Below are 13,527 nucleotides of genomic sequence, written 5' to 3'. Positions count from 1 at the left end.
GACCCCGCCAGCCCGCTGGGAGCTCTCACTGGACACACGGAGGCCACGGGGAGCAGCGCTGACCCCACCAGGCCTCCCCCCACGAAGGCCATGACACCCAGTGTGGAAGAGTCTAGGGAAATCACATAAAAGGAAGTTCCAGAAGCTAAGACACAGCAGGAGACTCTTTTTAGAAAGTGAAAGCAGCATGAGCGGGCCCCCTCCCTTCTCTAGGTCCCCTGCCCACCTCGCTGCACTGGTGGTGCCCAGGGGCCCCGGAGGCCTCGGTGACCTTGGCCTTGTCCTAGGCGTGGCTGCCTCTCACTCTCGTGGGTGATTCTCTGGGGCCGTGAGCTGCCCCTGCCAGTCCCTCAGAGGAGCTGTGACCCCCGTCAGTCACCACCGGTAATTTCAGGCACTTTTAGCATCTTAAATATAGTAAATTCGCACTCAGACAACATGCTACGCGCTGTAGTGAGAAGCGTGTGGCCGGACGCGGGCTATCGCTGCGGCCAAGTCGCTGGGGACCTGAGGGGACAGAGGTGGGCGCGCCGACCGCAGGCGCTCACTGCCGCCAGGTGACGGTAGGAGGGGGGCCGGGCACTGGCCCACCTGCTGCCACTTACCTCAAAGGTGTTCCCAGTCACATCGAACTCCGGGGGGACAAAGGCTCCCTCAGGGTCGTCTGGGAAGGGAAGATAAGGCGCCGGGTCACTGGGGAGACAGGCCTCCAGGCTCTCCCGGGACGGGGAGCTGCGAGAACCAGCGCATCCCGAGCCTCACAACGGTGGGGAGGGGCGGGGGTACCAGCAGGTTACCATGGAAACCCGGCTCCCGGACCATCGGCCCCGGGAGGGCCCGCGTCCGCTGGACTCTGCGCTCACGTTCCCCTGCGGGTGCCCGCCCAGGCCTCACCGCTGAGCTGCTCCATGAAGCACACATTCCCGCTGGTGTTGAAGGCCAGGGTGTCGGGCGTGATGCACAGGGTCTGGAAGATGGCCGAGTGCGCGACGCTCCTCATGGACAGGCTGCACTCCAGGCACACGGCCCAGGCCTCCCGCTCGCTGAGACCGCTGTCCCGCAGGGAGAGGATGTCGGCCAGGGACACGTTCTCCTGCAAGACAGGCCTGGGCTGAGCTGCGGGCGCCGGCAGAGGGGCCGCGGGCCTGCCGACAGGCCCCCGCAGCCCCCAACGTCCAGACAGCTCCCGGGAAGCAGACGCCACGCCGCAACGTTTCATTCTATGTCGGGAACGAGGTTTTCGGCAATGTCTTAAAAAACCCCACCAGACGACATGCCACGGTTCCCGGACGTCAGGAGCCGCAGAGCATGTGCTGTACCATCAGCTGGCGCTGGAGCAGGTGTTTGCAGTCTGCCCTTCGCCCGACTGTGCGGCCCCCCGCCGTTGGCCCGGCCCCACGGGCTCAGCACACAGACCTCGGTGGGCACGCAGGGAGCCTCACCTTTCCAGCTTGCGAGCAGGTGAGGGAAGATGGAGCTGTTGCCACGAAGGCACAGCCGTGCGCGGGGAGCCGCCAGCCCATGAACGTGACGTGAGCCTACGACAGTCACGGGACACGCAAGAACATGCTCATGACACCGCGGCTGCAGAGCCGCCTGGACAACGGCCCCGGGCGGTGCACGTGGAGGACACAGTCGCCTGGCTCCTGCACAGCTAGACTCTGAGGCGCCCACACAGCGGGCTCCACCTCCTGGTCTGACTCAGCTGTGGTTGTGCCACCCACACTCACTCACACACACGTGTGTGCACAGAGCGTGCTAACACAATCTGTCAAGTGTGTGTGCACAGACGGACCCACGCCAGCATGCACACAGCTCTCACACATTTACTAACTTTGATGCACAGGCATGCAAAACCCACACATCCACACACGTGCCCACATGTATTCACGTGAGTCACATATGCACAAACATATTCATCAATGGGTGCACACAATACACAGGCTCACACATCAGACACCCTGTACCTCACAGCCCTTTTCTGGGCCATTGTTTGGCACCCTGGTTAGCTCCGGGTATTTGCGTGTTCACGCACCACCAGCCTAAGGAGGGGAGGGGACTGAGGGAGCCAGGCTGGGAGCTGGGGCCTGGGGGAGCAGGCCGGAGGGTCAGGAAAGGTCCTGGACACCCGACTCAGAGGGCAGGGCGGAGACTCAGGGAGAGGTGTGGGTGGAGGGTCGGGGTGAGTTGGGGGTGGAGGTCGGGGTGAGATGGGGGTGGAGGTCGGGGTGAGAGGGAGGAGGGTCGGGGTGAGTTGGGGGTGGAGGTCGGGGTGAGTTGGGGGTGGAGGTCGGGGTGAGTTGGGTTGGAGGGTTGGGGTGAGTTGGGGGTGCTACAGAAGAGAGGTGCCCCTGCTTCCGCCCCCCTACCTAGCTCTCCCTCCAGCCTCCTTGCTCCATCCTTCCAGCACACAGGATGTTCTCACGTGTAGCCAAGCTGCTGGGTCCTAAAAGGAGCCTACCATCTCCTGCCCTTGAAATTCTCCCACCTGTACTGCACGGGGGCCTTGACCACAGCAAAGGAGATGAAGGGTTTAAACCCAGAAAGAAAGCAGCAGTGTGAGGAGCCGCCGTGTGTGTGTCTGGCCAAGCAGCGTGTGGTATGCGGGGCGGCGGGGGGGGGGGGCTACAGGAGGGGGATGCGGCAGGTCCTCCCGTGTGACTAGGCTCATCCCACGTCTGTTCCTTCTCAGTTCAGGGAGGGGCTCAATGACATCCTCCTGGGCCCTCCCAACTCTTTCTCTTGGGGGGGGGGTGGTTAAGATGGATGAGGAAAAGGCAGCTCTGAGAGCAGAGAGCCCTTGCTGGGCTCCCGTGTTGTACCGACCGTGGGAGGAGGGTGGACGGGGCATAGCAGAAAGCAGAGCACACGATTAGACTGGGGCGGCTGAGAGGCTCGTGAACCAGAAATCTCAGCTTCCAAATCTCCCGGCTGGTTCCCCGGGTTTGCTCCACCTGGGGGCCTCTCTGCCCCACCCAGGACCCCCACGACTCAGGAGAGCCCGAGGCTCCCAGGGATGCCCGCGAGGCCTGGTTAGAGAGACACCTGGGCACCGTGTGCACACACACGCACACGTACACACAGACGCCTGCACAGTGAACAGCCTGAGGACCCCGTGGCTTGGTTATTTAGGAGGGTGAGTGAGCCAGTCCCCCTACAGCGGCCTCGCTGACTCTCCACTGGCTGTTGGCACGCAGCTGTGCAGCCAGGAGCTGGGAGCCCAGGGCAGAACCATGGCACGGCTTCCTGCTCAGGCCCAGGCCTCTGCTGCCCCTGCCCAGCGGAAAGATGACCTGGTGAGGTGGAAGCTCCTCGGGGAAGCTGGAGACCTGCACCCATTCACGGGGAGCACCCGCTGGGGAAAGCACCTACTGGGGGGAGCTCCTGCTGGGGGGACTCTCTGCGTGACTCTATGGGGTAACTTCCATGGGTCCTGAGTCACTGCTTCCGTGTGGCTAATGCCTCCATTCACTGGTCTTAGCTCCTCTGAAACCCCACTGTTACAACGGGAAGGTGGGATTCAGCTGAAGCAAGTTCCAGGACAGCACCGAGGGACGCTGCAGGCTCCCAACACACCCAGGGCAGGTCTTGCCACATGATGACGGATCCCGGACACTGTGCTCACGGTCACCTCCCTCTGGGACCCGCAGCCCACCCCCCTGGTCCATCCTGCTCTGGCCCAGGCAGGAAGAATGACCCTTCCTTGCCTGAATCCACGGCCCAAGTAGGGCAGGCGGGGGTGCTGGGCCGCCTTGGCTAATGGGCCAAAGACAAGGAGATGGAGAGACCGGGAAGCAGGTGTTGGCCATTTAGGACCCCTCAGTCCACCACCCGCCCCAAAATTCCAGCCCTGATAGATGGGAGCCTGTGCTCTTCCCAGAGGGGCAGCTCATTACCCCATGGGCCCTCAGCCTCACGCCATGAGGCCCCGATCCACACTCAAGTGGACGGTGCCTGGAGGCTAGCAGGGGCTTCACAGGCCGAGACAGACTTTTTGTGTGTGTGTGTGTGTGTGTGTGTGTGTGTGTGTGTGTGTGTGCGGAGTGACGTGCTACACACAGAAAAGCCAGCGAGGCTCCTCCAGACGCCTGTGCTCCAGCCTCGCCTCTGGGCACCCACCAGGGGATGTGGCAGGCTTGGGGAGACTTCCCTCCTGCCACTGCCCATGTGGCCTGACCTGGTCATTGCCGGCCAGCTCCATCTCCTGGGTATAGAGCCAGCCTTCCGGGCAGACCCAGAAAGCCTACTGGAGCTCGCACCTCACCCCTCACTACTGCCCAGCAAGGCGCTGCCTGGGTGGGCTCTGGGGGGAGATCTGAGGGGGAGACCACCCAGGGCAGGAAAGAGGGCCCCCCTTGCAATTGTGTGGGCACAGACTCAACCCCCATCCTGGCTGGGAGGGGGGCTTGGGAGGCAAGAGGACGCGGCTTCCCAAGGCAGCCCGTCGCCAGTCTGGGTCCTACAGGGCAGTGCTGGTTTCCTGCCACGGGCTGCTGTCCAGTGACGGCAACACGCCAGCCATGCGGGAGCTCCTGCCCCGCAGACACAGACTGCGAGCCAGGGCCACGTGGGGCCGCAGGACCCAGGGGTCATTCTGCATTTCAAATGCTCCCCACCTGCTTTCAGATCCCCAGGCCCAGCCCAGCTCCCGGCCCACAGATGCTGGGGAGATGCCCCGCTGGACTCATTACCCCTTGGGGGAGTCTGGGGCTTGGCAGATGCCCTGCCCCCCGAAGGACCCTGCAGGCCAGTGGCACTGCCTGCCTTCCGATGCCCTGGGGTCTGCCGGATCCACACCCCGGCCTTAGCTTGTACCGATGCAGTGGTGCTGCCTGCAGGTGGCCAGGGACCGGCGGGCAGTGACCTCCAGGACCTTGCTGGGCGGTGCCGGCCCCCTCAGCACGCCCCCCGGGTGGTCTCTGGCCCTGAGTTCTCGTGCTCATGCGTCGCCCATGGGTCATGTGTCTCTGGGGCAGGTGCCCAGACTGAAGTTGCTGGGACACAAGTGCAGGCATCCCCACCCACTATCGGATGCCAAACTGTTTTCCAAAGAGGCTGGTCCACTCCATCCCCCCTACACCCTGGCAGAGGGGCAGGGCCGCTACCCGTTCCCCGCCAGCTCGGGCCACCGTCCAGCATTCTGGTTCTCGCCAACCTGGCGCTTGTGGGAAGGTTTTCGCAGCGGGTGTATTTTGTGTTGCCTGATAATAATGAAGTCAAACATTTTCTCATGTGTCCACCAGCAATTTGGATTTTCTCTGGGGTCACAACAGGGCATGGACGTTCCAGGGGCTCCTGTGGGGTGGGGTCCACAGGGTTCTATTTCCTGAGCTCACCGTGGTCAGTTGATATAATTAGCTGTATAACCAGCAAATGCCTGTGTCTCATGTGGCTTGTACAGTCCTGGGTCTGGCACCCACCGTCCCTCCCTGGAAGCTGCCCGCTGTCCTTGGCCACGGTTCCCTCCGGGGGCTCCTCCGCATGGCCCTCCTCCCTCTCACGCAGGATGGCTTTTCGGATACAACCTGACTACACAACGCTGTACCAGGCGGTCACATGTCCCTGGCGGGGATTTAAAACCTTCAACACCAACCGCACCCAACGTGTGCAGGAATCAGGGACATTCCTCCTGTTTCACGAGAACACACCCAAAGGCAATGCCTCTCTCGCCAGGGAGGGTGCGAGGAGTTTGAGGAGCCCCGAGCTTCCCGGCTGGATGCTACTACAAAGGCGGCGTCCCACTTCACCTGGAGGTGACGGCCACAGGGTGATGGGGACCCCCGGCCCCATGCACTGTGCACGGCTGGGGGCCGCTCCAGCCCCGAGGGGCGCTGGGGACACTGTTACCAGGAGGAGGCCACAGGGCACGGCCGCAGGACAGACGGTGGGCTCAGGATTGAGGCTTTGGGTCCAAATCCCGGCTCTGCCTGTCCTGTTTATTTGGCATCAGTCACCGGCTCGGTGTGCCAGGCACGGAGGAGGCCCTGGAAGTGGGGGGCAGCCAGTGCAGAGGCCCCACGTGGAGAAGCACATACTGTGCGTCTGCCCTGGAGAGTGATCTGGGGGGACGTGAGTCTCCCAACAGACACTTTGGAAATGCGTCCTCCCGGGGGGAGCGTTTGAAGGCTGACGGCTGGGAGCACCCTTTCTTGCTCCATCAAAGCCACGGAGATATCCACACGGTTCTTTATTCCCTTGCCTTTCCTCTCCGCAGCCTTCTCTCACGCCGAATCCAGGCCACGGGGGTGGGGGGGGTGTTGAGGCAGCACACCCCCCCAACCCGGGGCACTGCCTCGGGACTCTGCCACCAGAAAGACTGCTTCTAGGGCATGAGCCCCTCTGTCCTCAGAACCAGCTCTGCTGGGGAAGTGGGCAGGGGCCAGCTGAGGGCGAGGGACCTGGAGACCGCAGCTTTAGCTGTTATGAACCCCCTCTAGCCCAGGAGGGGCTGGCCGGGTCTGTCTCGCTGGTGGGCCTGGCCAGATGGGCACGTGGAGGGTCTTGTCATTTAGAGGGCAACACTGCAACAGCGCCAGCAGACCCCACGGATGGGTGCCTGTACCTGCTAGGGGCTAGGAGGGCATCTGCACAGACCCCCAGCCTTGGGAGACTAGAGGGTCTTCTTGGGAGCAGCTGTGTCCTCTGGGGGCCACCTCTCGTGTGGCGGGGACTGGCTTGTTCAAGGGCCACGGAGTTTATTCATTTGACCCCAACCCGCGGTCTGTGGGGCACTACGGGGAAGCCAGAGCTACAGGGGCAAACCCAGGCGGGTGCGGAGGCGTCTCTGACAGAGTCGCGGGCAGAGTGGCCCAGTTAATGGCCAGAAGCCCCATGTGACAGAGACCCTGGCCCCTCTGCACCCTGGCTGGGGGCTCAGGACTTGGGCTCCTGACTGAAGGCCACTTTTGTCCTCTATGAGCAGGAATCAGCCCTCAGTCATGGAGGCCTCCCCCGCCCCCAGCTCCTGAGCAGTCTGGCCTGACCGGGCTCTGCTGCTGGCGCCTTCCGCTGACCTCCTAGGGTCTCCGCAAGGAGGAATACAGTGCTCGGGCCCTGCCGCTAAGCGCCCCCCACGCTCATCCCCCCGACATCTGTAATCCGGAGCCCACCCCCGCAGGGCGCCAACTTCTTCAGTGACAGCCCACCCGCTGCTGTCCCAGGTAGCATCCCCCGGTCCTGTACCCTCTGGGGGAAAACGTTGAAGGCTGGTGCTGCTGGTGAGAAGGGCTTTGGTATCCCCCCGCTGTCAGAACCTGGCCCGGGGGCAGGGGGCCTGGGGAACTCTCCGCGAACCCCTCCGTGGGGAACGGTGGGGGTCCCAGCGCGGGTCGGGGGCTCACCTCGTCCTCCGGCAGAGTGGGGAGCGGCTCGAAGTCGTAGAAGTCTAAGTCTTTGCCGTCCTCCTGGTAAAAATCGGCCGCAGCAGGGTCCATGGCCTGCATCCTCCGTGCGCCGCCGGCGGCGCCGTACTCTCTCACTCACTGCCTGAGCCGCCGCGCGCACCCGCCGCCCGAGATCTACGCGAGGCCGGCGCCCCCCGCCTGGCCTCGCCCCCCAGCAGCCTTGGCGCCCCGGCCTCCGGCTCCGCGCACAGGCTCTGGCTCTGCGAGCCGGGAAGGCTACGCGCGCAGGGCCGCCATGGTAACGCCCCCCGCGCCGCCCGCCGCGGCCCACGCCGGCCCCGCCCCCGGTGCGCCCCGCCCGCGCGCTGCCGCAGTGTCACCAGAGCGGGGACGGGGGTGGGGGCACCTGGGCGCGGGACTGGGGGTCGGGGCGGTCGCAGGGCCGTGCTCACTTTGCCGGGCAATTGGGGGCGCCTGGGGCTTCCGAGGGCGTTCTGGGGACTTTGGCCCTCGGGGACGTTGGCCGCTCTCCTGGGGGATGCACTGCGGGGGGGTGGGGAGGGGTGGAGGCCTGTGCGCGGTAGGCACCGTTTGGGGGCGCGGCCAGCCTTGTGGCCGGTGTTCCTGAGCGGTGCGTCGCGGGCAGCCGCGGGCTCTGTGGGCGCACGGATGGAGGGCCGCGGCCCAGCCCGTGGAGAGTGCCGGGCGGCTGGGCCGCCCTCCGCCCTGTCACCCTCGCTCCCTGCCCCCGCCGGTAGGGGCGGGGCTGCCGCAGTCCACGCGGGGAGGTGGGGAGGGGCGGCTGCAGAGGTGCCCAGGAGGGCCAGGCAGGGCTGGGGGGGCCGGGCAGGGGGGGCGGAATGGGGTAGAGTCCAGGGAGTAGACCCGTCTGAGCGGTTGGGGTCTGGCCTGCCCCTTTCTTGAGTTAGGGTCCCATGGATGGGGGACCAATAATTAGAGCTTCATCCAGACCTTGCCAGCCTGCCTCCTCGGTGTGGAAAGGGAACCAAAAGAACAGACAAGCTCTCCCTCAGTTTGGCAGTCCTGCTGGTTCGTGACTAACCCCTTCACCGGGTTTCCTCAGCACAGGGACGAGCCTTGCCCCAAGCCAGGGCCTGTGGCTGGGCAGAGAGCAGGACACCCCTACCCCCGCCTGGCAGAGATCCAGGGAGGGTGCCCCCTCACAGTGAAGCAAAGAGCCAGACAGCACAGCCTCCACGTCTTCTGCAGGAGGGTGACGGGTGGGCCCCCTCCCCTGGCGCAGAGCAGGGGGTCAGAGCTCCCACAAGACGGTGGGCACTGCGGCCAGGCTTACAGCAGCCACAGTGTAAATGCTCCTCGGCGAAGGAAGCTGACTCGCGGCAGGGCCTGCCAGGTCCGAGGATGCAGGGGACTAATTCTATCCCGGCTCAGGTCTCGTGGCCCCGGGGGCCCTGTGATGTGACCCCAGGTGGGCGAGGAGCACCCGGTCAGGGGAGAAACGTGGGCAGCGAGGCCTCAGTCTGGCGGCCGGGGTGCCGGCAGCCCCACTGTGTACAGCCCACCCAAGGCACCTGAGAGAAGTGGGTCTGGCTGTCTGGGAGCTGGGAGCAGTAGCCAGGGCGGGCTGGTGGGTAGGTGAGGACAGCAGCAGTTGGAGAAGATCCGTCTCAGGATGAGTGCCTGGGCTGTCGGTGGGCACCACCCGGTCTCAGAGGGAGGCAGGCCCTGCTCCAGAGCCCTGGGGCTCCAGCTGCATCCTGTACTCGGACCCTGCGTCCACGGAACCGAGCGCCCTGCCTGCAGGGTCCCTGTGCTGCAGGGGCGGGGGGCTGCCCCTTCCCTCTGTCCCAGGCTGGCGTCGAAGGCTGTTGAAGCCTGCGTGTGGCCTTGACACCCCTCACCCGCCATCCAGCCTAAACACCCTCCGGGGGTCTCAGCTGTTGTGGGCCCAAAGGGAAGATGCCAACTTTATCACCTGGTTCTCAGGTCTCCCTGCAACCGGGCCCGGGGTCTGGGCTGAGGACTGAATTGGGGGGTGGCATGCAAACCCCTTGACTGAAGGAGCAGTGTCATCGCCAATGGTTCCGGGCCTAATGGCATTGTCTACTTTGGGAAAAGGTGCATCCAATTTGGGTAAAATACAGAACAAATGGGCTATAGATGCCGGCTGAGTCAGCTTTGGCTGTTACAGCCTCAAAGCACTTAGTGGGCGTGTCCCATCTCCTCGGTCAAGCAGGGACCAGGGGGCCTGGGCCAGTGGGGAGGGGCCGGCGGGAGCCCTAGGGAGGCACCTGGCAGGGGCCGCATTGCCCTTCCTTCTTCTACCCGCCTGCTTCCCCAAAGTGTTTGTGGTCACTGGTCTTCTTTGTTCAGTGGAGTGACCGGAAGCTTCTGCTGGGTGTGTTGTGAGTCTCACTGTGTGTTTGCACACTTGCCCGCGTTTATGGCAAGCTCTGCTCCCTGGAAGGGCGTGGCACCCTGTGTCCTGGTGCCTCGGGCGTGGTGGGTGCTCGTCAGTGTTGGTACATGACTGTGACATTACTTTCGAGATCAGACCAAGTCTAGATCAGGCACCCCCAACCTTCCCAGAGCAAATGGGACAAGGACGTCCAGGCAGTCCTGGGCGCCACTCAAAGCTAATTTGAAGCTCAGCTCCAAACAGGCTGAGTCCTCACGAGCAAACTGCCGTGAGGGCCGCTCACCCCGGCCTCTGCACCAGCCTCTCCCCACCACCCGCACGTCCAGCACATGCCCAGTGAGCAAGTCTGCTTCCTGGGACTCTTAGGTGCTGCCAGAATCCTGCAGAGGCTTCCTGGACGCACGGTCAGCTCCACGGCCAAGGCCGCGACCAGGCGGAGTCCCGTCTCCTCACTGCTCTTCCCTGACCCGTCGACTCACTCTCCTCCACCCCCATCTCCTCCAAGACCCTCCCTCTGTCTCCAAGCAGGTCCTAGCCCAAGCGCCCTCCCTGCCCACCCCCGAGCCTCAGGCCTCAGCCCTCCCCCGGCCGCCCTCAGTGACCAGGGAGGCTGTACTCCAGGCTAGGCTGGGCCCTCGCCACACGTGTCCCCAGGCACGCTCTCTCCTGGCTTCCGCGGTGCAGTCAGCGGCTGTCAGTAGATCAGGCCGAATGTGGGGTGGGAGGGAGTGGTGCAGGATGGGTTTTCAAAGCTCCTGTTTTCCCTGAAAGATTTTGAGAAGCTGTCACACCACGTGTACATTTTGAAGTCGACATCTACATTTTTGAAAAATTAAGAAATGTAAGTAATTGCGAAGAATGTAATTTCTGGCGTGGTATAATTATTGACATTTTGAAATAAAGCTGTTAGTCACTCCTGTAAATATATCCAAGGACCTAAAAACCAAAGTGGTTTTGATACCCACTATCAATCATTTAGAAAAAAACACATAAACATTTTTTTTCATAGTCGGAAATCTTCATCATAACATTTTCCTTAAACTCGTTATTGTTATCTAACTTCAGCCAGAATTTTATCCTACTGTGATATATTTTTATGCTTGAAAATTTCTGTAGATTCTCCATAATACTTTGCAACAAAAATGCATGTAAGTTTTAATAAATTGAATACTTATTAAGTAAAAATTTTTAACATTTTTGTTTCCAGTGACCATGAGATTCATTTTACAGTATCGAAATATTCTGACCATGTTCCTCCTGGCGACAGGACCTAGACCGCCCACCTGCTGCTGGGGCAGCCTGTGCCGTCCTGTCACTTGGTGGCCGTCACTCCGTGTCTGTCACTTGGTCTCTGCACGCTCTGGCTCGTCCCCGTGCTGCCACCTCCCTGAACAGCTGAGGGCAGCCCCTGCCCCACTCCTCTTCCCGGGCAGGGGGGGCGGAATGGGGTACCCCAGGGACCCCAGCACCCATGGGGCACCCTCCCCAGAGGTCTGGGCCCCAGGATCTAACAGCCCTGCCCCCAGGCGTGGAAGCCCCTCCTGAAGGTACTGTCCCCAAGGACCCTCGTGCCCCTCATGCCTTCCAGCACCTGCTTCCCGTGCACACGCTCTCTGTGGAAGTGAGTGGCGCGGCTGCACCGCCCACAGGTCCAGACCAGTTCCTTTTACTCACGGATGTCGTGTGGATCGGCCGCCTCCATGTCCTTAGTCACGCAAATGTGCAGCCGAGTCACGGGCTCAGCGCGTGAGGGAGCTCACGGTTCCCAGGAGGGGGCGCAAACCGGGCTCGTATCTCCCGGCACGCGCTGCCCACGCCCCGGGCCAAGTTCCTCACCTCTCGAAGCGTGCTGCAGTGCTTCACAGTGTGGCGGATGGGGTGAGGTCGCTACCCACAAAGGTCGCCGGTCCAGCTGTCCTGCTAGGGAACATGCCCGACTGGGAGCATTCAAAGACCCCAGATGCAATTTCTCACACCTGGGGAGCTTGAGAGAGACTGGGGTCCCCTCATGGATGGAGCTGGCAGGGCCCCCATCAGAGGTGGGCAGAGTGACGGGGGGACCCTGGTCAGGAAGCTGCGTCTCTAACCCTTCCCCCCCAACACCGTGTGATTCTGATGCCGTCACATGCGAGCTCCCTGGGCTAAACCGCCCGTCTCTCTCACCCTGGCCGTTATGTCCCATGCCCCCACCACACCGCTGGTCTTTGCTGCCCCTGCGAACACCCAGGTGGCGTCTTGGCCCCAGAGCTCAGAGCTGGGCTGGAGGGCTGGGGCTCCACCTCGCAGCTCCTTGGCTCCGGTGTGGACACCTGTCCGGCATCAGGTGACGGCAGTGAGCCTGCCTTCTGTTGGGCCAAAGATAAAGCTGCCAGCCCCTGGGGGAGCCAGCCCCAAGCAAGGGGGAGTCACAGCCCGTGGAGGGCAGGTCCTGGGGGTGCCAGAGAAGGGCCGCTGGGAAACTTATTGTAAATTGCAAATCAGGACATCCAGGGAGAGAGGGGCACCCTCCTGATCTATCAGACAGAGTAGCAGGCAATGTCCCCCCAATCCACCCCCTGCACCCCGAGGGCAGTCACTGTCCTGCCCTTGCAGAAGAGACTCCTCTACTCTCTTTTTTCATATAGTTTTACCACTAAGCATATGTCGTTAAAGAAATAGTTTAGTTTTGCTCATTTTTTTCTTTTTTGGTAATTTGTATAAATGGAATCACACTGTGTGCGTTTTCTTTTTTTGTCTGGCTTCTCTCACTCAGAGCTGTCCTGGGAGCGGGAATCTGCTCATTGCTTTTGCTGAGTGATGTTAGATGCACGAATCCACCACTGACAGATGTCTGGGCGTCCAGACATACTCTAGGTCTGGGGTGTCACCTGGCACGTATTTTGCTCACGTTGTGCACCTGCACGTGTTCTTGCCGGGTCAGAGGTGATGCTCGTGTTCAAGTCCACACGTGCGTCCATTGACCGGCCTCAGTCTGCCGGAAAGACACCGAGTGTGCACATGTGTGAGTCTGTCCATTGGTCTGTGCTCAGCCTTGCAGAAGTCCCCATGCTCCGAGTCTCCCACCCCCCCGCCCCCTCCTCCTCCTTTTCCTCCAAGAACGTCTGGGCTCTTCTTGGCCCCGTGAGAGCCCGCCTGCTGCGAGCCGTCACGACCCTGTTGGGTGTGAGTGGCGTGGTGTGGCGTGTGCTTGCACACGAGCCTGAGAAGCAGCAAGCGTTCTAACCCCGAGTGTGGGTCTTTCCCCTTAGAATCAGGCTCCCTTCCTGTCTCTTGATAATCCTTTGTGGTTTTCTGTGAGGAGGACTTGCGTTTCTTTTATTGTATTTATCATGAATATTGGGCGTATTTTGGTACTATCGTAAATTGTATCTTTGTAGAATTTTTGTTTCCTGTTTAGTGCTGGCCTACAGGAGTCAAATGGGCTCTTTTTAAAAAATTAATTTTTATGGGAGTATAGTTGGTTTACAACGTTGTGTTAGTTTCTGCTGTATAGCGAAGTGAATCAGTTTCAAATTGGCTTTTGTCCGATGACGTTGTGTCCAGCAATGTGCTAACCACTAACTGAGTGGTTCTGACCTGGACACGGACTTAGATTTGCTGTGGGAGCAATCACACTCGCTGGGAATAAGTCCCGCTTCTCCATTTCTCATCCTCACCACGCCTCTCCCTGCCCTCACTGCCCCATGGGACCCTAGCGCAGCGCCGAGCAGCAGCGCCGAGCAGACGTGGTGAGACGGTCCTCTTGGCTGAGTTCCCAAGGTGAGCAGCTGGGCTTTGCTTCTT

At 61.7% G+C, this 13,527-nt stretch overlaps 1 protein-coding gene across 1 annotated transcript in view; it reads right to left on the bottom strand.

Annotated features, from left to right (window-relative positions):
* Window positions 1-7,531, bottom strand: part of KNDC1 (kinase non-catalytic C-lobe domain containing 1) — a 58,437-nt gene extending 50,906 nt beyond the window's left edge. Inside the window, exons 1-3 of the mRNA XM_089898388.1 lie at window positions 7,341-7,531; window positions 895-1,093; window positions 606-664 (exon numbers count right to left, since the gene is read on the bottom strand). Coding sequence (XP_089754514.1) covers window positions 606-664; window positions 895-1,093; window positions 7,341-7,442 — 360 coding nt within the window. The 5' untranslated portion in view covers window positions 7,443-7,531. The remainder of the gene's footprint in view (window positions 1-605; window positions 665-894; window positions 1,094-7,340) is intronic.
* Window positions 7,532-13,527: the final 5,996 nt, after the last annotated feature.

Source organism: Delphinapterus leucas, chromosome 16 (genome assembly GCF_059928025.1).
Source record: "Delphinapterus leucas isolate spDelLeu-1000000601 "Yukka" chromosome 16, BTC_Dleu_Yukka2, whole genome shotgun sequence".
In the NCBI taxonomy this organism is placed as follows: Eukaryota; Metazoa; Chordata; class Mammalia; order Artiodactyla; family Monodontidae; genus Delphinapterus; species Delphinapterus leucas.
Note: the sequence above shows the minus strand (reverse complement) of the source record. Positions and strands in the feature narration are given on the sequence as shown.